Source organism: Pongo abelii, chromosome 6, assembly GCF_028885655.2.
Source record: "Pongo abelii isolate AG06213 chromosome 6, NHGRI_mPonAbe1-v2.0_pri, whole genome shotgun sequence".
In the NCBI taxonomy this organism is placed as follows: Eukaryota; Metazoa; Chordata; class Mammalia; order Primates; family Hominidae; genus Pongo; species Pongo abelii.
Window position 1 is genome coordinate 93,708,106 of NC_071991.2, and position 24,910 is coordinate 93,733,015.

General features: G+C 33.1%; 1 protein-coding gene across 3 annotated transcripts in view; it reads left to right on the forward strand.

The window, feature by feature from the left end:
- The window catches only part of PCLO (piccolo presynaptic cytomatrix protein), a 416,642-nt gene that overhangs the window by 361,136 nt on the left and 30,596 nt on the right, over window positions 1–24,910 (forward strand). For all 3 annotated transcript variants that reach the window (XM_024249810.2, XM_054559581.1, XM_054559582.1), the window contains 2 exons: window positions 5,979–6,120; window positions 10,210–10,283. In XM_024249810.2, the coding sequence (XP_024105578.2) occupies window positions 5,979–6,120; window positions 10,210–10,283 (216 nt within the window). The remainder of the gene's footprint in view (window positions 1–5,978; window positions 6,121–10,209; window positions 10,284–24,910) is intronic.

A 24,910-nucleotide genomic window follows, 5' to 3' on the forward strand; every position in this document is an offset into this window, starting at 1 on the left:
ATCTTTCTGGAACACAGCAAATGGAGGCAACCTGTCTTCATCTTCTTCTCTAAAAGGAGCTACTATGTGAATATGAAATATCTTAAGGGAAATATTTTTATTTTTATAAGAAAAAAGCCTGCAACATTCCATTTCTCATGACATGTCATACCTTTATAATAGATATATTGTTTACATATATATATAAAATATATCTGTAATGACTAATAGTCATCTAATAATTTGTCATTTAAAAAAGAAATTTTCAATGACATCCTTCCTTCAACTTCCATGCCTAACGACTTACAAATGACTGATAGAGATATCAGAGTTTCAACACCTGTATTTGTGAAAACTTGTAATTTGGTGGTGTGTGAAAACTACAAATAGCTCTACTGAAGCTAGCCCATTTTTCTAGTGTCCAGTTTGCTTTAGATTTTCCCAAATAGATAATAATTATACTGAAGTAGATTTGGAAAAAATTAAACTTCTAAATTACTTTCAAGATGCAATATCTCTTCTTAAATTAGAACCCCTGAACTGTAATAGAAAACATACATAAAATGTGATTGTACATAATTCAAGGGAAAACATTCCAAATAATGCTGGTCACAATGACACTTAAAACCTGAAATTTTCAGGTCCACATTCAAAAGAAAATTAAAACATGAGATAAAACTGCAAAATCCCTTTAGTAAAATATCAAAAAACAAAAACAGTAACAGCAATAACAACAGGTAGATGACAGAGACAGGAGGTGGGAAGAAGGAAAGGAAAGAGGGATGGGCAGAGAAAGAAACAAAGAAAGAGAGAGGAGAAAGGTACCTGAAGTAAATACTAGCTAAATTAAAGCTAGCTACAGGGGGTAAAAATTCCCAAATACATGATTTCTAAAACTGCTAGGTAGTTATTTCCATTCCATCATTAAAGTATTGGAATAAACAAAATTATTGATTGCTTTTTATTTCAGTTAATCTTAAAATTTTAGAGACTGTATCTAGGAAGATATTTACTACTGTATTAACCAAGTAATTTGGGAAAGTACAAGCTACCTACATAATAAATTACTCCTCAGAATATTTGGAAATAGCTCTGTGCTGGACCAAAGATTTATAACCAATAATGGAACATCATAGCAACCTATTTACATTCCAAACACTGAATTTTTGGAATTTAGTAGGATAGGCAGAGACCTTGCCATTTAAATTTCAGATAACTGGATGTGATATAAAAGTAGTAAAAGTGAAGTCTACAATTTGATCCGTGCTCTCAGAGCAAAGTGCTGCCGTCATGTGGTAAGTACAGTGATAGCTTTGCATATTTAAGTGCTGTATGGTAGAGGGAGGAAAAGCCAACAGAGCAAACTAATTGAAGACAGATGTGCAGTCAAAGAGACACTACCGATTTAATTAAGGTTAGCCACAATGGAATAATAAAACACAATGATGTCGAACCATCTAACAGCCAAAGAAAGTGAAGTGGTCAAAGAATAATTTAAAACAGATTGAATTGCATCACAGAAGGTAACATTTGTTTACCTGAAATGCCCCCTCAATTAATTGAATTACAAAAATGATTCAACGTTCTAAGATTTACTCTTTTAGGGCACAGGACCCTTTCTATGAGTGAGCTGATACTATCATATATTTATAGTATCCACTCTTTCCTGTACTTGGTACTTAATAATACACTTAGGATTTCAAAAAGAAAGTAGACACAAAAATGTAATTCATAAAAAATGGCCCCAAAGATGTATCTTATTACTAAGAAAAGCCTCTCAATGTTTATATAAACTTTTTTCATATGTAATACACAGGTGCATAATACATTCACACATAGTAGGTCCATGGTTTCTGAAACTCTAATTAAAAGAGTTGGAAGGATAAAGCATAAGTTGAATATTTCTAAATTGTTGATTTTGAAATTATAAAATTATGAAAAATTATACTTAGTGTGTTTAAAATATTATTTCCTTCAATAACATGAAAAAATAGAGATATATTACACTTAAATATAACCCAGAGCTCGCCAACTACCTACATACAAACGTGGGATCGAGACAAGTTCTAGAGTCTGTAATAGTGCTGGCTCCCACAGAATGTTACTCTACATATTATTTTCTTTTGTCACCTTAATTTTAAATATATACGTAATATTTGTGATCTATTATGAACTTTTTGAAATTCATAAGCTTATAATCTCTGATGTTTAGTGTATTCTCATTAAATATTTCCTTCAATCAAACCAGTGTTTTGGGAGATTGGGGTTAAAAAATATAGTTGAATAATCACCTTTTTCTATACAGTATGACACAGTAAAGTTATCTCTGATTTTAAAAGCTAAAAAAAAATGACACCCTAAAGTTTCTTTGACAAAGAACACGGAAAAAAATTCCATATGAAGTGGGCTTCTTGTTGAGAAATTTATGATTTGTATAAAACACAAAGCTTGATTTAAAAAGTGACATTATCTACTAAATCATTCAGATGTTTTGATTGGTTAAAGGAAAGAAGTATTAATGTATTATTATTATTATTATTATTATTACTTATTCATTAAATATTGTTCAAACATGGTTCCGGGGCAAGCTTTTAAGGATGTTACGAAGGAGAAAACATAGGCTTTGCTTCCAATGATGACAGAGTATGTGCTACAAGAGTCCAGACATAGGAGAGATGACTTCTGAATGGGAGAATGAGGAAAAATGCATGAAGCAGGTGATTTCTGAGCTAGGCCTTTACAGATAACTTTAATTTAGATACAAGAAAGTGATGGGATAAAAGAGGGCTTAGTAAAGTTGGAAAGAAAAAAGCCAAACCAAAGGGAGCCAGAGTGAATGGACTGAGAGGGCTTCCATGTAAAGTGTTTGAAGGAGAATTATGCGAGATATATTTGGAAAGGCCAGACCAATAAAAAACTCTTTTGAGAGGCAAAATAAAGAATTTGGTTGAAATTATTAGATGTCTTGAAATTACCTAAGATCCAGCCTCAGATAATAAAGTCCTAAATACACTTTATTTGTTAAAAAAAGTTTGCCTTTATGCAGATTTAGCTCAATTTAATAGAATTGATGTTTTATTTCTTGAAGTCTGTTTCAAGAGAAAGAAATGAGTAAATACATGTTTCAAGTATCTGGAAAAGATGTATTAAAATATGGATTCTTAGAACCAGCTTATCAAAACCTCTGCATTTTTTGTTTTATCACATTTTATGATATGTAGATACAGCCCAGCAAGAAGAAAAGATCTGTTGTGTGTTTTAATTTAATTCATTTTTCAGAAACTAACCAAATGTGAGGCTGTGTATCTCTGCACTACACTTAGATACCAAGTTAAGAATACAGAATTTAATCTAGCACCAGATGTTTTGTTGTGATAACTCCAAATATCTAGATTCATTTGAATTATTCACCTAATTTCTAACTGCCTAAAATTTCCATAGACAGAACCTTAGATGTAATTATGTTTTGCAGAGATGTTAGACTGATTCCATTACAGGTAAATGTCCCCTGGATTTGGTTTTCTTTTTTAATATTTCTTATAAAATGTTATTTGTTTGCATTTAAAATATTGACAACACTTACACAGGCTTTCAAAATGAGAATTCTATTCAAAGAGATTGGCAAGATGGAAAAAAAACTGTCTTTTCTTAAATTTATTTCTAGCTTTGTTTCTTTCTTCTTATTATGCTATTTTATATTCTGTACACATGTCTCAACTTTTCCAGCAGAGGAATAGAACTAAAAATTGCATCAGGTAAAACCAAAGTTGACAAAACAAAGGATGGACTATTTTGAAACATAGATAATAAATCATTTTTATAATGTAGCTATTTTTGTTCATTGTGAGGTTGCTCTTGAATTAAAATTATTTTAATTTAATAAATATAAATTGATTGAATATTAGTGTCTAATAATTAAGGTTTATCTTTGAAAATAGTAAATTGTGATTTTCCAGTTGATGAAATTAATGTCTTCCATTCAATGTCATACTAAAAATTATGAATTGGATTATAGAATCCCGTCAAAAAGTATGACAGCTTTATTTGTTTATAATCAATTGACTAATCTGACTCATTATGTAGGTTATGCATTTTAATATACTTTATAAATGTCCATCATTTTACATCTTACTCATATTACCTTTACATTTTTAAAATTATTCTTTTAAGAAGTCTTTTTTAACACTAACTACATCATCTGGGTTTCTTCTACATAAAATAAAGAAAATATTCAGAAACATAACTATTCTGTTTCCACAAATCTAGTCCTGTGGGTTACTAGCAATTCCTTGGTGACTTGTTCTTTAACAGCATTCAGTTCAATTAGTCAATTGTATATCAGATGTCTATAAGTTAGGAACACCTTTTTCTAAATAGCCGTTTCTAACTTATACACATCTGATATACAATTGACTAACTATTAACAATTTCTTTCTTGTTCCCTATTCTGGGGAAGGGATCCTACTGCCACTGGAATATATATAAAAATTCCTTGTGGCTTTAGAGAACCTGCTACCACCGAAATTGAAAAAGTGAAGAAATGGGGGGAAAAGTTAAATCCTTTGAAAGACTTGATCCTAGCTACCTTGATGGCGGATTTCCTGTCCTCAAATGGTTTCCCACACAATGTTTATGTGTTTCACTTCATTTGGTTATTATATTAGTTAAAATTCCACCAGATTAAGAATCATTGTGTTTTTATACATATCCTTAAGAAATATGTAGATATCTTAGGATCATGAAAAGATTATCAACTGTTCACCCATTAGTACAACTCTATCCAACTGGCTAATAAACTCCTGATGGGATAGGGATGCCTTTATGAAGAAAAAAGACTCTAAGTAGAATTGTAGGTTTGAACACATCTAGATTTAGAAGAGAATAGAGTTAAATTCCTTGTCAAAGACTATTTAAGCTCAAAGACAGTAAGAAACAGCCATTGATAGTAAAGCCCTTGAGAAGAGTGGGGATGTGACAAATAATATCACAAGAGGAAGAAGAGTAAGTTACTCTTCTACATATCTCACTCCTCATAATCACAATTTTACAAGGTAGGCATTACTGATTCCATTGTTTTCAAATGAGAAAAGCTGTGTAGAGTTGCTAAAGAGTGGGTTGGGAATCAAAACCAGATCGATGTGACCAAAAATTTCACTCTCTCTGGCAGAAGACAAATATCAACAATTTCAAAAACTTACTAAAAAACTTCTCCCCAGTAAAATAAGGGAAACACTTGCCTTATCTTCCTTCTTTTTGCATCAAAATTTCTTCTTAAGTCTGCCAACAATATTAGTACTATACCCCTACTGCATAATTGATTGCACAAATTTGTAAGGTCTGTATGGGAATATGGATTCTTATATTCAAATATCAAACTTAGGAAATTCTTGAGACAAGTCTCAATGATAAACTAGGAAATGCCTGAAGAGAAACAAATATCTTTAAATTTTAAAAACTTGCTGGAGATAGTAGGCAGAGGTACATACAAACAAACAGAATTTTCAATCACTTCTTAAAATTCTATTTTGCATTTTTGTTTCTAAGGAGAAAAACAGCTTATTGTCTAGTAATAGGAAAAAATTAAGCAATTTTCTTTATCTTGCCATTTCTATCTACCCAAGTCTTTCTAAATTCTTTTCTCCATGAAAAAGCCAAAATTCTTTTTATTTACCATATCAGTTTTGCAATACTGTACAAAGAAACCACAAAAATAATAATAGTAGCATAGTTACATACTATTTAACTTGGTCCAAAAATTAAATGTTTTTTCCCTAAAGGTGATTGTTTTTCCTTGATGTCCAATAAAAACAGTAAAATAATTTATTGTTGCCACTGTTCATTATCAGTAAAGGAAACGAAAAGGCAGGTTGAAAAATGTAGAGTTCTTCAGTAGTTGTTTCTTGTCACATGTAAATTAAGAAGATGTATAATGATGCATTTGTAGATCAATGTCAGCTTCATTTATTGACTGTGGTATTGAATCTTCCCACACCATGCAGCAAAGCCTCCCAATCACCGGCCTGCAGAAAGCTCTGTGTCCACCGGCTCCTCGGGCAGCAGCTTTGGCAGTGGGTATAGCGTGGACAGTGAAGGAAGCAGCAGCACTGCAGGGGAGACTAATCTATTTCCTATTCCGAGGATGTAAGTGGGTCTCTTTTTGTTACTACAAAGCTTACTCAGCGTCATGAGTAAGGCATTCTCAACAGTTAACAGGAAATAACCAGACAATTATCCAATTCTGAGTCATTGTCCCTGAGACACTTGAACTGTTAATGCCTATGAAAAGATAGATAGTTCAAGAAAGATTGGATAATTCAGTTAATTCTAAGGATAAATGTTAGTCACTACCAGAACTTAATCAATACAATCTGTATTTGATATTAAAACTGCTAATCACTTAGCCATGCCAGAATAAAGTTCAGCAGGAATACAGTAATGTTTTAATCACATAATGACCAAATACAAACATTACTGGTATTTGAGACAAACATATATTAATTTACCTTGAATCAGGAGATATTTAAACATATTCAAAGAATCCATATATCATATTTGAAAGAGGACATAGTGAATAATCATACAGACTTTTCAACTACAAATCCTTCTACTATTAATATTGAAGGTTTCGAAGTGTTTCCATACTTTCTAGAACAAATACCGAGTAGTGCATAGGTCCCTGAGTAGGTACTCTTGGAATAAGAGTCGTTCATAATGTTAAACCTCAAAAAAAAAAAAGTCATTTTGCAAATCAAATGCAAAACTTTAGCAGACTTAACGTGTTAGAATCTCTTTGGTCATATTGGTGGCATTTAAGATAAATATGTAGATTATGTCTGTTCCAATAACAAAATCCAAACTTCCTGACCTTTCCTTCTCCTCCCCATTAACTAGTCTTCTGGATTTTGAAAATACCCCTGGGCCACCCGGGTCCCAGGATTTAGGCCAGAGCGAATGCAGTCTACCACCTGGTTTTCTAAGGCCTGTGAGCTAAAAACAGCGTTTCCGTTTTCGAATGTGTAGGAAAAAACGAAAGAAGTGTGATATTTTGTGACACGTGAAAATTATAGGAAATTGAAATTTCAGTGAATATAAACTAAGTTGTATTGGAACACAACCGCACCCATTAGCTCTGTGTTGCCTGATGCTGTTTTGTGCTGCAGGGCGGAATTAAGTCGTTAGAATACAGCCCATCTGAAATATTTACTAACTGGCACTTTGCAGAGCTTGCCAACCCTGAGCTGGGTTGTGAAAGGGTCTTTTTCATTTTCTCCAATGCTAAGTGAAGACTTTTCAGGGGGTGGATTTCCTATTTCTCTTTGTTTTAAAATAAAGGTTTTTGTAAATCTTTCCTTCTGATGTCCACAACAATTATAATATTTGGATAATGGTTCAGTTTATAAAAGCAAAGCATTAGGGAAAATGGATTTTTACAGTGAAAAATGAGTTCATTTTGTTGTTTTGAACTACATTTTTTTCAATTTAAATTAAGCAAATTATTATTGTATCACCTGCCCATCTTAGCTTTCTTTTCTTTTATGAGATTTAGTCTATGGATTCAACAGAGTTACTTGTACTTAATCAGTTCTATTTTATTGGAAATTCTTCCTAAAAGGAATCTAATCCCATTGGTCTTTGACTTCTGATGATCCAATTTGACAGAAAAGAATTTCTACAAATTCATTAAATTTCTTTCTAAGCTGTAAATGTCATGTGAATTTAGAAAGGTTTTAAGCCACACATAATTTGTTATCCTTCCAATTTTTCTGCACCTTTCAAAATATGTAATTTAACACTGATGATAAAGTTATAATTCCAAAAAGTGAATACGTCATCTTGTCAATATCTGAGTGACTGCAGTATAAGTAGATTATATATTTTATATATATACTACATTCTAATTTTGATTTTTCCCATTTTCCTGTGTCTCTTGTAAATCAAAGCTTCTCACAACTGTCTAGGAGACTCTTGCTTTGCCATATGAGCACAACGAATATTTACTTTTGAAAACCATTACAGGATATGTGTAAGAAGTAGTATTTGGCAGTTCTTTTATATCTCCCATTGTATCTAATAAAATTATTGCTTGGGCTAGTAAAAGTGTTTAATAAATATCTAGTGATTGTTTAAAAATATAAATTATAAAATGTATAGCCAGAATGTTCTGAGCTAAAGTGTAGTCATTGGGAATTCAGAGAAACCACATCCTTCGCACGACTCACAGTTACATTTCCTTTGCACTTAATTTAGCTTCACAATCCTGTGAAAGTTTTTTGTATAATTTTCAAAATGTACTTACTATACATATTGGCTAAGCACCTGTGTTAAAATCAGTTTTAATTGAAAGCAAAGACTGGCTGGGTATCACCATTAACACATAAAGTCTAAGACTCAAGAACAACGCCAAAAATTATCAAAATGTAGTTGTACTACAATTACTAAGACTTATAGTAACTACTTTTTAAAAGTCTGGGATAGTATAAGAATATTAATTTTTTAGTATTCTGATCTACTAGATTACCAATACCAAAAAGACCCTCACTTTCAATAGAGTTTGGCTCAGTAACAAGGTATGTTTTGGCTCACTCTACCAGCATAGCGTACTGATAAAAGTAAGATTACTGCCATTAAGCTTTTTTTCCTCTCTAATGCTAACAGATAGAGCAGAGTTCTTTCTTTTTTTTTTTCTTAACTGCTTGTCTTGAATCTTGATGAAGCAATTACATAAGCTAAAATTTTGTGTATTGCTTAAATATGTATGCAGACGTTGACCATGCAGACCATGGTTTAACATACATATGGTAAAACAGAAATGTTGGAAATTGCTTAATTTGCATGAACTTGGTCCCCCACATACATACTTAATAAAAATTTGTACTTAAACCTTTAACCTACAACTATTATAATGGAACAATGTAATGGCTTTTGAGATAAAATAATTTCTGAATTTGCATGTGTTCCTCTTTTATTATGTGCAGAAACATTTCAGCACCTTCTCTGAAGTAGAATAAGAGGATCTTTAGAGCAGTTTTCAAGTAAGATATAATTGGATTATTAAGAAATAAATATGGTTACATTTTCAGCAGCTCCAGCAAACCAAATACTTCCTATGAAAGTTATAATTAATTGTTAGTAAATCCCACTATGCTAGAAGTGTTGTCTACAAAGTGCAGTACCAAGCTGCTCTTTTGTTCAAGCATCTTTCTATAACACTTAAGATTTTATTCCATCTTTTTAGAACACCCTATCTAAGCATATATAAAGGCAAATTCTAGACTTCTTCATGTGCCATGTAGCTTTTTCTCTAGCCGAAGAAATAAGAAGTGGCCTACTGTCTTTAAGCTGTTAAATTATTAACATTCTAAGCTTACAATCCTCAAAGTATCATGAATTCTTCATCTAGTTGACTTTCCAAAAAGTTTGAAGCTGAAAACTAAAAGTGATTAGCAAATTTTGGCTGAATTCTAAGGCTACTATGAGCATGCCTACCTGTTAATATGCTACGTTTATTGAATGCTTATTATTTGTCAGGCACTCTGTTAAACGTTTTTATTCATTTTTCATGTGATTTTTTTCATAATCCAAATGTAGCTAATATTATTATCTTTATATCACAAAAGGAGAAACAGTCTTGACCAGGTACTTTGCCTTACATTACACATAGCAAGAAACAGCAAAGCCAGAAGCAGAGACCAAGCAGCCTGACTACAAAAGCCAGTTTGCTCAACGCAGTGGAAAACACAGAAAGGAGTTGAAAAAAAAATACATGAAATAAGAAATATTTTATTAAAATATCATTTTTATATATTATTTAATTCAATATTGCTCTTTTTAACCAAAAAAACTGGTACAACATATAAAAATATAAAGCACCTTCTCATTGTTGAGTTAGAAATAAATAAAAAATTCTAAAACAAAATTTCTAAATGTCATGATTGTCTTATTTTTTGATAAATGAGTCTACAAATAAAAATTACTGAATGTTGAGGTATATTGTTTGGCCTGAATAGGAATAATAAACAAGTTCACACTTTAAAATTATGATATAGAGCAATTAACTGTATATGTATTTGCCATTCAAATAATTATTTCAAGTCCGAAAATATTCGGTTGTACAAAAGTAATTGCAGGTTTTGCCATTACTTTCAATGTCATTTTATTTATGCAAATTTAGCCTCCTTTGCATTCATGAGATCAAAACTGAATATATCATTTTATTTTATTTCTAAACAGAGGGAAGATGGGACAGAATGGACAAGAGCCTGTAAAACAGCCAGGAGTAGGAGTAGGACTAGCAGACACTGAAGGTAAGGAAAAATTTGCAATATTGGATTTTGGCTGAATCTGCATTCTACAGTATAACTGTTCTAGTTGTTTTTCTTTTAATATGAATTTAAATGTTACATACTAATGGCAAAAGCAATAGGTAGTAAGATATCATTATCTGTTAAATGAGAATGACTTTGTATTCATTTTACAATTCCCCAATTTTCTCGTTTGTGTTTAACATTGAAGTAACTTGGGGTACTGAAAAATTAAAAGAGAAAGAAGAATAAGAAGGATGACATGAAAACGACTCAGAAGACTTTCCCAGGGTGGGAGGGAAATCTTGAACTTAAAAATATAATGTGTATTTTGTTTAAAATATCATGCAAATAGAAAATCAATCATGGAACCTCATTTAAGTCCGTGGAAATTCTTAAATATGTGAATCTGGGAAGAAATTAATGGTGTAAAAATCATTTTACAGAAAAATTAATTGCTAAACTAACTTCTAAAGACAAACCAAATGTAAGTTCAAATTTCATTTTATTAAACAAATAATAAATTATTACCAAATGTGAAAAATCCTTAACTTCAGCAAACATATAAAAAGAATATCTATAAGCTTTACAATGACTAGCTTACCTTTCATAATACTGTGATAAAATCTAGTATCCCTGGCTGGGCACGGTGGCTCACACCTGAAATCCCAGCACTTTGGGAGGCCAAGGCGGGCAGTTCATGAGGTCAGCAGTTCAAGACCAACATGGCGATACCCCATCTCTACTAAAAATACAAAAATTAGACAGTCGTGGTGGCACGCCCCTGTAATCCCAGCTACTCAGGAGGCTGAGGCAGAAGAATTGCTTGAATCCAGGAGGAAGAGTTTGCAGTGAGCCCAGATCTCGCCACTGCACTCCAGCCTGGGCAACAGAGGGAGACTCCATCTCAAAAAATAAAATAAATAAAATCTAGTAGCCCTATTGTCCTTCATGTGTCATTCCAACCTCTTTCAATACATTTAACTATTCTAAGTAGTTTATTCTAAGTACTTTTCGTGCACTCTCTCATTTAATTCTTACAATTTCCTATGAGGTAACTAATAACATATATTGGCTTTATATAAAAGGAAACTGAAGTGCACACATAGAACAAGGACAGAACAAGTGAAAATGACACCAAATGTCACACTATTACCATGATAATGGGTGTGTTATCACAAGAACTCTACATAGGGAAACAGGTTTAGGTTTCAATTCTGGTCTTTATTAGATATGTGACCTCATTTCTCTATCTTCAGAAACCTCATCTGACAAATGCTGGGTCTAAGTGATACCTAGGTTTTCTCAGGGGCTTAAGTGAATGCCACATTTTTCTTGTTCTACTCAAAATTGTAAATTAATCTTTCGACTACTTCAAAAGCTATGCTTCCTTTATCTCTTGCTATATACCTCAGGGTTGCACCCTCAATCTACCAATCTTTTTACCTACCCTATCTCTGTATACACTCATGAACTCTCTCTTATATGTTGATTAGTCCCAAACTTGCTGCGCAAACTCCTGGAATTTAGACTCAGTATGTCAGGCATTTGTGTCCAACCAGGAAACTAGAAATGGCTCTGAATATTTGAAATAGAGGAAACAAATGACTAGCAATTGATGATATACTCGTGAAAGAAGCTGAGAAATTAAGTGGGGGATAGTGAAGCAGCAGAAAAATAGCTATTGTCCCCGTAAGCTAGAGGACAGTGAGAGCCGAAACCAGGACAAGCCTGCTTTCTGGGAGCAAGAAACATGAAAGAAATTCAGACAATGCCAGAAACATATCCTGAGACAGGCAAGGATGGGGAGAAATATCCTGGTTCTCTCTTCCTCCCATTCTCCAATCTCTGCCAGTGCCTGATCAAAACCAACTGGAAGCCAGTTGACAGAGAGGTCTGGGAAACTGTACAGGGCAGCTACTCTGAGACGAAAGCAAGGAAAAGACCGAAGAATGCATCTGAGAGCACATTAAGTATAGGGCGAGCACATAAGTATAGGGCCAGCACAATATTTTACATGGATGCATCAAACTACGTATGCCCTGCACTTAATTCACCCTCTCCCCAATTTTGCCTCCTTTTCCTTCTATGCTCTTAACACACACAGTTGACAGAATTTGCATATTTTATCATTGTTCTTTGATTTAAATTACCTATTTCTATTTTTGTCCCCTCCATAAGGCTGAACAACTCTCAAACCAGAGATAGCGCTTATTCCTCTTGGTATCCCAGCACTTAGCAGAGAGCCTTGCCCACAGAGTTGCTTAGAGAATATTTGTTGAGCAAATGAATAACAAATATGATCATCTATACGATTAGCAGCTATTGATTTTCATATTAATCTAGAATTTAGATGTATAGAGAAGCAATTCATGCCTAGTTTTAGCTACTTAATTTTACCTTTCTTTAATCCTAAAGTTTATAAATAAAATTGTTTTAGTATAAATGTTAACAGCTGTCAATGAACAGAAATTATTCATCCTAATACTGCTTTCTTCTTTCATATCAGTCCCACACAAAACATGCTTGTTTTCCAAGAAGGAGCCAATCAGAGGCGACTTTATTTTTATTTAAACTTATGAGTCAATATGTTTCCCCTTTAGCGAACTGACCCTGATCGACAGTTGATCTTAGATTAGTTATTGAGCAGAGGGGCGGGGGTTGAGGATGGGAACAAGATAGAATATGTAATATAATGTGTGTTATTTATAGTCAAGTGCCCTTTTGGTAGCAACATTTTGCACAAGTTATTTTTCACTGAGTTACTATTAACATTTGACAATAATCAAATTTATAATCTACATAGCTATATGAATTGGGCATGAATCACTATAAGCAAAATATTTTAAAAAGTTAATAATATGGAGAAGAAAACTGCAATAATATTAGACTTTCAGAGGCAATTTTAAATTAGAAAGAACATATAAACACAGTGAGGAGAAAATGATTAAGAATGTATTTGCTCTATGCAGATAGGAGGACACATCAATGCAAAGTGCAAGATTTTGTTTTGCCCACGTAGAAATATGGAATCAACTTTGTGTTATACTTGAGATATATGTATAATCAGTGTTTTGTTTGTTTTGAGTGATCCAAATAATTATCTTTACTTCCTTTTGTTGTCAGTGAACATAAACAGCCAATTTAGTGGGGTAACAAAAACAAACGAGTCAATTCAATTTTTTTTAGACAAAATATATAGTTTTTTATTGTATTTTTCCTCCATTCAATCCTTCACCAAGACATCAGAAACACTGTGAGTCTGTAGATAAGCACAGTTTTCTTGAAATTATAGATCCTTGAAATGTTCCACTTCATCTTGAGTACTTATATTATTCATTTAAGCACTTTGTTTTATGAACAGCTTAGTCCACTCTAAGAAATACTCATCTACAAAGATTTGCTTTAGGACAGCATACTTTAATCCAGCGTATATCATAGATTTTAAGTAATCACTTTTAGACGGTTTGTTCACATACAATTTTTATTCTTGCTTTTGCTTTATAGAGTTCAGAATGTAAAAAGTAATGTTTTATGGGGTTGCAATTTCTATTGAGAATGTTATTGAGTATTTTTAATGTTAAATAGCCATGTACTTGTTATTCTTATTAAGCAAGTCCATTTATTCTGCTTCTAATTTAAAAACAATAATTTTCCACTTAGTCATTTTCTCTAATAATGTTTTACCTTATTCATAGAAGTTGTTTATGAATTTTAATCCCAGCATGAGATTAGTTCAATGGGTCAGAATGTGAGCTCTATGAAGGGTTCTGGGATTCTGACCTAAGTTGTAGTATAAAACAGTAATAATTTTTCAGACTATCTCCACTAATCAATCATTGAATTTCCACAATTTAATTAACTGCATGTGTAAAGTGAAAATAAGTGTTGTATTTGGCACACAGTTAACATCCTTTAAGTTGTAGCTATTATTAAATTAGAAATATATGTGAGAGAAAGTCATTCTGATCCCATCCAAAGAAATGATTATTATTCAGGATTGATAAAATATTGTGCACTTGTCGACAATGAGAGCTATACAAGACCACTTTTCTTTAAGATTTAAATCAAACCAATTAGACTTTCAAATTGTACAGATGAGTGTTTTCCCAATTTACACTAAAAACATCTAATTACATCCTTTAAGCTAGCTGATCCTTCCATTAGTTAAGATGGATGTATCTAATACTGTTATATTTTTGCCAGTGAACATCCATGTAGTAGCTGCCTTGATCCATGAAGTCTCCTAAGCCAGGTGTTCATCATCTTTAAAAAGTATTACAATCACAACTTTCCATGAAGTTTAATTTTCTTGGCTGTATACCTTTGAAGAACAAATACCCCTAATAAATCATTTATTTTATTAAGTATCTTTATAAAATCCAATTTAGTTTCAGTAAGAATGGAAATTCAGTTTCCAGAACCAATAAACCTCAAACATTCTGGAAATCTGCTAGGCTCTACTCTCAAAGAGAAAATATGAAACCATTATGGAAGATCCTCAATTAGAGTATAATAACAGCTATTATTATAGCATCCAATAATTCACTCCACAAATATGTGACCTTGCTGTCTTATTTTTCCCAATACTTGTGCTACCTTTCTTATATTTCCAAAGTTGATTAGTGCTATATATGAGTGTATCTATTATATGCAAAACACTATATTAAAACTTTGGATCCTACAGAGATCAATTCAGTACATGTACTGATCTGAGGGAGCATACTGTCCATCTAGTATGACTGGTTCTATTTCATCAGCAGCCAGTAAGCATGCTTGCTGAACCAAGTGTGTACAGCCAGGGTCCATTCAGATTGGTTGGTGACTGTACCACACCTATTGTGTATTTTAACAATCATCCTGAGAAGGGGCTTTAATAAGCATGATGCAAAGAATAATTACAATAAAAATATATAAGCCAGAGGGAAAATTATATGCTTTGGAATTTCAGCATTGAAAAGCATGGCAGCATCTGTAGAAGTGATGGTGGGGAGCATGGTTTTGTGAAAGAGGTTACAAGTAGTGACTGCTTTGAAAGTTGAACAAGGTCTAGACATGTGGCAATGAATGAGGCCAAGTTCAGACTGCAGAACACCATGAGGAACATCACAGATGGAAGAAAAGATTGGGGGTATATAGGAGAGAAGTTATTCAGTGAAGCTAGAGCAAAGGGTGCAAGGGGAAAGCCTCCTCCTATTTGGAGTGTGATTTCCCTGGACCTTATCACCTTATCACATTTTCCTAAATTAAGTGAATCTAAAATCCAGTGTCACTTATTTCTAGTCCTGGATTATTCACTGGGAATTTAAAATTAATGGCATTTACTGGAAAATACCCTATTATTGAAATATTTTTTTAAAATCTGTGTCTCAAATCTAAGCCAGATTCATCTCTGGAGGGTATTGATTGACTACTAAAAAGTTAAATGAATTAAATTTCTGGAAGTGATCTTGGGTATTTCTTCATCGTAGCACACATCAAAGCATTGTCAATTGCTTGATGAAAGCCCAGAATATTTTAGACTTTCAGAGATTAATATCTGAAATCGTAGTTTTCAATATTTTTTGAAATGTCTTCTTTATCTAGAAGTCTCTGAAATGTTGCATTGGGAGTTGTTGCTCTGATTTACTTATGAGAGAGAGGCTTTTGAATCAAGATAAGAACACTAAAACTTAGCAAATAACACAACAAATATAAGCCAAGAATATTTTCTTAGTATAGATGTAGAAAATTAACAAAAGATGTGTAAATATCACAAATATATAATGTTTATTTTGTTCTAAATGCCTTCACATTGTCTGGTTCATTTGTCACAAGACAGTAGGAGATATAGATATGGAATAATTGAAATAATAATTTCCACCTTATATAGTCAAGAAAACAGAGACCTAGAGCAATAAAACCATTCAAAGTAGAGTTTTACAGTCAACTTATCAAAAAGAGTTAGAATCTACAGATAGCTAATCTAACATCACCTGACTCTTACCATTGTACTTGCCAACATTTTTATTTTGATATTGAAGGTTACAGAGCTATTTCATGAAAAAACATTTTAAATTCATAAGACTATCTTAAATGGTTTGGGCAGGAAAACATCCAATACTTAATGATGATAGGCAATCAACTAATAACACCATTTACATTACAGGTGCTATGTAGCTTGCCAAAATTAAAAATCTTGTTTTATCAGATATTAAAAATTTCTGTATTCAAAACAACATTAAATTACACAAAATAGACAAATAGATAAATGGGCAAATGGATAACTTAACCAGTCCATATATGGTTTTAAAGTAAATGATTATTATAAATTCCAATGGAACAGATATTTCATTCCATAGAAAAAGTTGGTTTGTTTATCAAATAGTTCTGCCATAATTTTCTTCAGTAAGAAAAGAAAATTAGACTTCTAGTCATTACCATATACCAAATAATTTTAAGGTTAATTAAGGAGATGAAATTTAAAAATGGAATAATAAAAATGTCTGAAGGAAATCCAAGTAAGATTTGTACAGGCTTAGTGGAATACGAGGGGCAATTTCCTAAGCAAGATCAGAAGCCATAAGGCTTCAAATAAATAATAAACATTTTTGTCTATAAATAATAAAAACACATATAGTAAAATAAGCCAAAAATAAAAGCAATGAGCAAATGATAAATAAGATTAAAATATTGTAACTTGTATGATCACTAAATGATCACTATACTAAATAAGGATCTCCCACGTTTTGCTCAAAAAAGGACAAACAAGAACAAATATGGTCAAAAATTATAAACTGGAGAGCCAGACACAGTGGCTCATGTCTCTAGTCCTGGAACTTTTGGAGACCGAGGAGAACAGATTGCTTCAGCTCAGGAGTTCAAGGCCAATCTGGGCAACATGGCGTAAACCCGGTCTCTACAAAAAATACAAAAATTAGCTGGGCGTGGTAGTGCATGCCTGTGGTTCCAGCTGCTAGGGAGGCTAAGATAGAGGGCATCGCTTGAGCCCAGGAGGCAGAGGGTGCAGTGAGCCGAGGTCGTGCCACTGCACTCTAGCCTGGATGACAAAGCAAGACTGTGTCTCAAAAACAAAAACAAAAACAAACAGAAAAAAAAATTATGAACTAGCATGTCAGTAACAATGGCTTTTCACTGAAGACAAATTAGCAATAACAACAAAAAAAACTTATAATTGTTAAAAACAATTAAGTGATTAACCTATCAGGCTCAAATTCTAACTAGCAGTAATTCCACAGAAAAGAGAGAGATGAAAAGAAACGTTATTCAAAATACAACACATTTCTTTAAACTGAAGAAAACAAATCTCCACATTAGAAAGACAAGAAATAAAGAGACTTACAGCGTGAGACAACATCATAATAATTCAGAAAACAGGAAACATAGAGAAGATGCTAAAGGTTTCTCCAGATAATTAATTAATGTACATTAACTACAAAGAAGAAAAGATAAGAATTCAAACAATATCTCAACAGCAATAATAGAGGCTTAAAAAGAAAAGGATAATAATTAACGCCTTTGAAATTTTAAATGGAAGGGATTGTAAACTAAAAATCTATACACAAACTATCCATCAAGTGTAAGGGTAAAATGAAATGATTTTTGAGAAGGCTAAGTACAAACATTTTACTTTCCATGCTACCTATCTCAGGAAGCTCCTTGAAGATATGCTCCACCAAAATAGCGAATTAACCACATAGAAGCATACCCTGATCCCACACACAATACTTTGTGAATCAAGAGACACAAAGAATAGAGGACTTCCATGATGAGATAAGGAGAATCTAAAGACAATAGCCATGCAGCAGGCATAAAGAACATCTGAGAAAATCTGATCAAATATAGAGATATGTAAATCAAATATCAAATGTGGAGATCAAATATCAAATATGAAGAGTTCATTAGCAGTTATGAAAAATCTGAATTTGATTCCAATGTATTTTGGGGTACAGACATTTCTAGTAGCCCAATAAAAAAAGTTGGCCCTCCACAGAAACTAGAGAAGTTTAGAGATTCATTCAATACTTCCAGGGCCCTGAAAACCCAGTTTCGAATGGCGTTTGTCTCCAGGGAGGTGAACTGGTATACACTGTGACCAAGCACTAGCAGAAGAGCCAGCCTGTAGTTTTGTTTTCTCAACATATGGGGGCAACTGCGGCAAAGTGCCCATCAACTTGGCTGGAACTCAAAACTTTGCATCTTCACCTGAGCGTTAGCCACACACATAGGTACCACCTTAAAAACCCCAGGTGGGAAGGTCAAAGATAGCACTGGCATAGAATGTGACTCTTCCTTGTCTTTGACATCTCCACCATAACGCGAGTTTCAAAAACAAAAATACATGGAGAGTTCTAGGCTGCACGTGGGCATTGAATGGGGTGCTCATGCAAAAGAGAAGAGAAATGACAAAAGTCATGATGTGTCTGGCCAAGTGAAAAATAGTATTGAAAGAGGTGCTCTTGGAAGTGTTGAGAACAGTTAGAGATAGGTACGTAGAAAGCTGAGCAAATTGTAAAAAAAAAAAAAAAAAAAAAAAGCAATTAATAACTTAAGGAAAAAAATAAAATTAAGTAAAGCTTGCCATGTAAAAACCAAATTTTCTCAAAAATGAATATTAAAGAGGCAAGTTAATATAAATTCCAAATGTTAGTTTAACCAAGATTGTAATATATGACAAGGATGAGAAAAGCTAAATCTTCATATACCAAAATTTAAAAAGCCAACATATTATAAAGGTAATACAAAATTATTTTAAGAAATATGAATGTAAAGAACCCAAGAAACAGATTTAAAAAAAATAATTGGCAGTGGGGTTTTCTTAGCAATTTGACTATGAGTTCGGTGAAATAACGGGTTGAGATATGTGAGATGTGAGATTTTATTTTTTTAAAAAAGAAGTCAAAAACATAAAATGGTGGTGGGGTGAGGTGGCTCACCCTGTAATCCCAGCACTTTGGGAGGCTGGAGTGGGCAGATTGCTTGAGTCCAAGAGTTCAAGACAAGCCTAGGCAACATGGCAAAACCCCATCTCTAAAAAAAAAATACAAAAATTAGCTGGGTGTGGTGGCACATGCCTGTGGTCCCAGCTACTTTGGATGCTGAGGAGGGAGTATCGCTTGGGCTCAGGAGGCAGAGGTTACAGTGAGCCGAGATCATGCCACTGCACCCCAGCCTGGATGACAGAGTGAGACCTTGTCAAAAAAAAAAAAAAAAAAGAACCATAAAATTATTCAACCTTTTGTTAAATGAAGAAATGAAAAACAAGCAATAGGAATCAAACTGCATATAAGAAGAAGAAAAAAATGGTATTATTTGAAGTAAATAATTTTCTACCATTCCCCTAAATTATTATGAATATCCATTCTCTTAAAACTCTTCAGTAGTAGGTATTACAATTAAGTACTCTTTTTATCTGACACACTCATTAAAGATCTCCTGATAGCTTCATTGTCGAATAGAGAAAGTTTTTTTTCACTTTTAAAAAACCTGACTTTGATGATGTAAAATACAAAATCTCTGGGGGAAAAAAGTCTATGAAATTCAAAGTTTTTAACTTTTAACTTCTTTTTCCAGTTCACTGAAAGTTTAAAAATAAATTTATAAATTTTCAGGAAGAAAAAATTCAGAATTTTTAAAAATGACAAAATTTATTGAAGATAATTCACTTTCCCACCTTTTAGTTTATTACTTTAATGAAAAATTTTTAAAATTTATTATATCTAGAAAATCCTGGAAGTTTACATAATTTTCTGTATAAGAAAATATTTTATAGGTAAGTAAAAACATAAAACTGGAAAAAGAAAAGACCAGCACATTTCAGAAAAGAAGCCCTTGGTCAACCAAGTATTACTTTCCCTTAAGGAACAAGTTTTACAGACAAGAAAGTAGTATGGACACGAGATAATAGACTCTGAGGAAAGCACAACATAGCTTGTTTATTAAATGTTGACTGCTAGTCTCTAAAATCATCAATATATTCTATTATTTGCTTTGTACCACTAAAAACTGTGGAAGTGGATTACTCTGTTTAAATCTTTTACTTTGAAAAAAGACTTGCTATCTACTCAAGTCATGTTTTGTCCTGCACTAAGCAGATGCAATTTTAGGCTGTTATCATCCAAAGTAGATGCTCACTTATCCAAGAAATAGCACACCATTGTGATTTCTCTAATTTACATTGCACTCTGGAGCCCAGACAACTATTGTTGATGTTATGGAATGCTAAGTATCAGTAGCAGGGCTTTATCTTACACATATTATGATATTGTCATATTGAACGATTATATATATTGATTCTATTGATGATTCATCTTTTTCAAAAAAACTACACATACCCCTTAATAACAATAACAACAACACAACTTTCATTTATTTGCCAAGCATTCGGCTAGGACCTTTAAAAAATCTGGTGGACCGAATTCTCACAAGAATCCTTTATAATAAGGTATTACCGTATTTATGCTATTCCCAGTGTCTGGCACATGGACTTGCACAAAATGCCCACTTGATAAATATTTTTGAATCAAGTAAAAACTCAGAGAAACCAAAGGCTAAACCAACCTTAATAACATAGTTGCGAAACTGAAATAAATGTTTACACAAAAACATTGAGTGTGTTAAAACATTAGATTCTTTGCACATGCCTGCCATACCTAAGACACCTTGAAAAGTCTTGTTAATCCTGTATGTTGTTATACAGGTTTTAAGGAGTTTACCACCCTAAAACTGAACTCAGAGAGATTATTACTTCAATTAAAAACTACATAATTTACTTAAAAGTATAGTAACTCTGAATTTATATTGACTATGCTTCTCTTTTCACAAGCGCAGCTGGATCTACAGAAGATTATTAATGCAGTGTCTCTGCCAAAAAGAACCAGTGTAGTAGGACAGACAAACATGTTCATGAACAATTGGCATAGAGTTCTGACAGATGTGAATGTATATTGAATATTAAGGTACTCTGCTTTAGGAACGATAAGGAAAGGCTTCCTGGCAGGAATATTATTTTAAATAGTTCTTGAAATAAAAGTAATACTTATTCATAGTTGGAGGAATGCTGGCAAGGATTCCAATATGGGGAAACATCATTGTCAAAGCCTTTGCAACATGAGAAAATATGTGATATTGGTGAACTTGTGGACAAGTTGCCTGACTGTAGCATAGTTCTGCGCTGAAGGGAGTAGTGGAAGATAGGATTTGAGAGCAGTCACAGTTCAGATAAATTATGAAATATCTGAAGCTGTCAGGCGGAACTTAGACTCCACACTATAGATAGGCAATTGGAAGATATAGATTGATTTTAAGGAGGAAAATTACACAGATTTGGGGCTCTGAAGGATGGGTTAGAGATGATCTTATCTGAAGTTGGGGGACTCGTCTGGAGGCAATTCAATAGATAAGGACTGGAATGCAAGCAGGGGCAGAGGTACAAAATACAGGACAGACAGCTCTGAGAGTGATCTAGGAAGACAAATGAGGTTCTTTGTTCTAAAAATGATTCAGAATCAAAATGCAAATAAAACAGCTTCAGGCACCAGCATCATAAAGATGAAATGATGTGATAATGGTCATCATGTAAAATGATCACTAAACACAAGTATGATTTAGAAAGATCAAACAGAAAAAAAAATGTGAACAGCAGAGGGCAATGTAAAAACTGATTTTAAAAGTCAGGGAAACTGTTCGAACATGATGAAAAGCAAACCTTCACAGGATTTTGAAGAAAGAAATTGACTATGCTTTATAAGACAATGTAGTACTTTAAAGATGAGTTAAAAGAGCAATTTGGAGTTTGAATTAGGTAGAATGTTTGCATTTTGCTCTCTTTTTTTGAGACAGAAGCTCGCTTTATTGCCCAGGCTGGAGCGCAGTGGTGCGATCTCGGCTCACTGCAACCTCCACCTTCCAGCTTCAAGTGATTCTCCTACCTCAGCCTCCCGAGTAGCTGGAATTACAGGTGCCTGCCACCACACCCAGTTAATTTTTGTATTTTTAGTAGAGATGGGGTTTCACCATGTTGGCCAGGCTGGTCTCAAACTCCTGACCTCAGGTGATCCACCCGCCTCAGTCTCCCAAAGTGCTGGGATTACAGGCATGAGCCACTGTGCCCGGCCACATTTTGCTTTCTTAGCTTTATATAGATAATGACATTGACCTGTTGTTTCAAATATGGAAGAATCTAATTCAATTAGGTTATTTTAATTGATCCTTCTTTGATTTAACAATCTAATTGAATCAATCTAATTGATTCAACTATTTTTTACAGTTACACGTGAGCTTATCTGAGTAAAATTAATATGAGCTGTTGCTCATTGATTTATGGGTGTTTTAGAGCTCTGAATATTATGTATTTTCAGAATGTGGTTTTCTTGTGACTTTAGGATTGTGACTTCAGGAACATAGATTAACAGACTCAGATTGAGATTTGTCTAGCATTTCATGATATATTTTAAACTTTTATATAACTAATCATTTTTTATTCATAGTTTTCTTAATAAAGTATTTAGATATATTTTAAATAAACTATTCCACTAAAATCCTCTTGAAAATAATTGTGATACAGATTAAAAGAACAGAATGAGATAGAATGGTTGAGTTATTTTAAAATCTGCTTTTAAAAGTTGTCTTTATTAATTAATAAGTCACTATTTAGTTTGCAGAAATGTTATCTAGAATCAGTCTAGGTTGAATTGTTACAATGGCAAACATGATAACATGGAGACGTGTTATGGAAATACACAATTTTATGTTACTTAAAGAATTGATTCAATTCGATTCTTCCATATTCTGATTAGTATGTGAGTGTGTGTGCAGAGCACTCTCAGTAAAGGCAGAAAATCTCTGGCAGACAAGTCTAGAAGAAGGCTTTGACGTTTTTAATTAAAACATTTTGGGCATATCCTGAAAATAGTAAGAGAATTAGTTTAATACTTTTTCTTTTATGCATCTATGGTATTATACAAAGAGATCAGAAATTCAGAATGCTACCATAAGGTATGAAAAGCAGGCTTAATCAAAAGAAATTACAATTCTATTTTGGGAAGACTTAAATGTTGCTATATGCATTTCACAAAGTTCGCTGAGAACATTAAGGAATTTCTTGAACCAGAAGAAATGTAATTTTATCAAAATGCTACATCTTCTAGAGTAAGGCAGTTAACTGAGTTATTATTTTTCTTTTTATAAAATATTTATTTCATTCATTAATGCTACATTAAATCAGAAATACACTTATTGGTTGAAGCCATCTTTTAGTGCTGAAGTGCCTGAGTCCATTTCACATTCTATGGTTCTGTGTTTAGCTAACCAGAGGCATGCTCTATTTGACTTCTGTTTTAATTGGTGGAAAAGGTAGTTTATAATGATTTCAGTTACTGCAAGAGGCCAAATGAACAGGAACTATTTCTCAACAATTTATTTTCAAGACAGCTTTTTCTTCAAGTGTTTGTTACTTTTGATAGTCCGATAGTTTGAGTTCATTTCCTTTTAATTAATGATGACTTGGCTGGGTCAAAATTTAGGTCAAATTTTGCAATTTAGTTTGATGTTGAGACTGCTGTGTTATTCCTTAGCCAATTTACATGGTTTCTTTTAATAGTCAGCCATGAGTTTATCTGAGTAAAATTAATATGAGCTGTTGCTCATTGGTTTATGGGTGTTTTAGAGCTCTGTATATGATCTATTTCCAGAATGTCATTTTCCAATGACTTTAGGAAAATGGATTAGCAGTCTCAGATTGAGATTTGTCTAGCAAGTCATGTGATATTTTAAACTTTTATAGAACTAAAGTTAATCATTTTTTCTTCATAGTTTTCTTAATAAAGTATTTAAATATATTTTAAATAAAATATTCTACTAAAATGCTCCTGGAAATAAATAGTTGTGGCATGAGTTAAAACAACAGAATGAGATGAAATTATTGAGTTATTTAAAAACCTGCTTTTAAAAGTTGTGTCTTCTTCTCAAAAGAAGATATTTATGCAGCCAACAAACATATGAAGAAAAGCTCATCATCACTGGTCATTACAGAAATGTAAATCAAAGCCACAGTGAGATACCATCTCATACCAGTTAGAATGGCCATCATTAAAAAGTCAGAAAACAACAGATGCTGGAGAGGATGTGGAGAAGTAGGAATGCTTTTACACTCTTGGTGGGAGTGTAAATTAGTTCAACCATTTTGGAAGACAGTGTGGTTACTCCTCAAGGATCTAGAACTAGAAATACCATTTGACCCAGCAATCCCATTACTGGGTATATACCAAAAGGATTATAAATCATTCTCCTATAAAGACACATGCACACGTATGTTTATTGTGTGTTCACAATAGAAAAGACTTAGAACCAACCCAAATGCCTGTCAATGATAGACTGGATAAAGAAAACGTGGCACATATACACCATGTGTGTATATGTGCCATATAAAAGATGCCATTAAAAAAAGGATGAGTTCATGTCCTTTGAAGGGACATGGATGAAGCTGGAAACCATGATTCTCAGCAAACTAACACAAAACCAGAAAACCAAACACCGTATGTTCTCACTCATAAGTGGGAGATGAACAATGAGAACACATGGACACAGGGTGGGAAACATCACACACCGGGGCCTGTTGTGGGGTGGGGAGC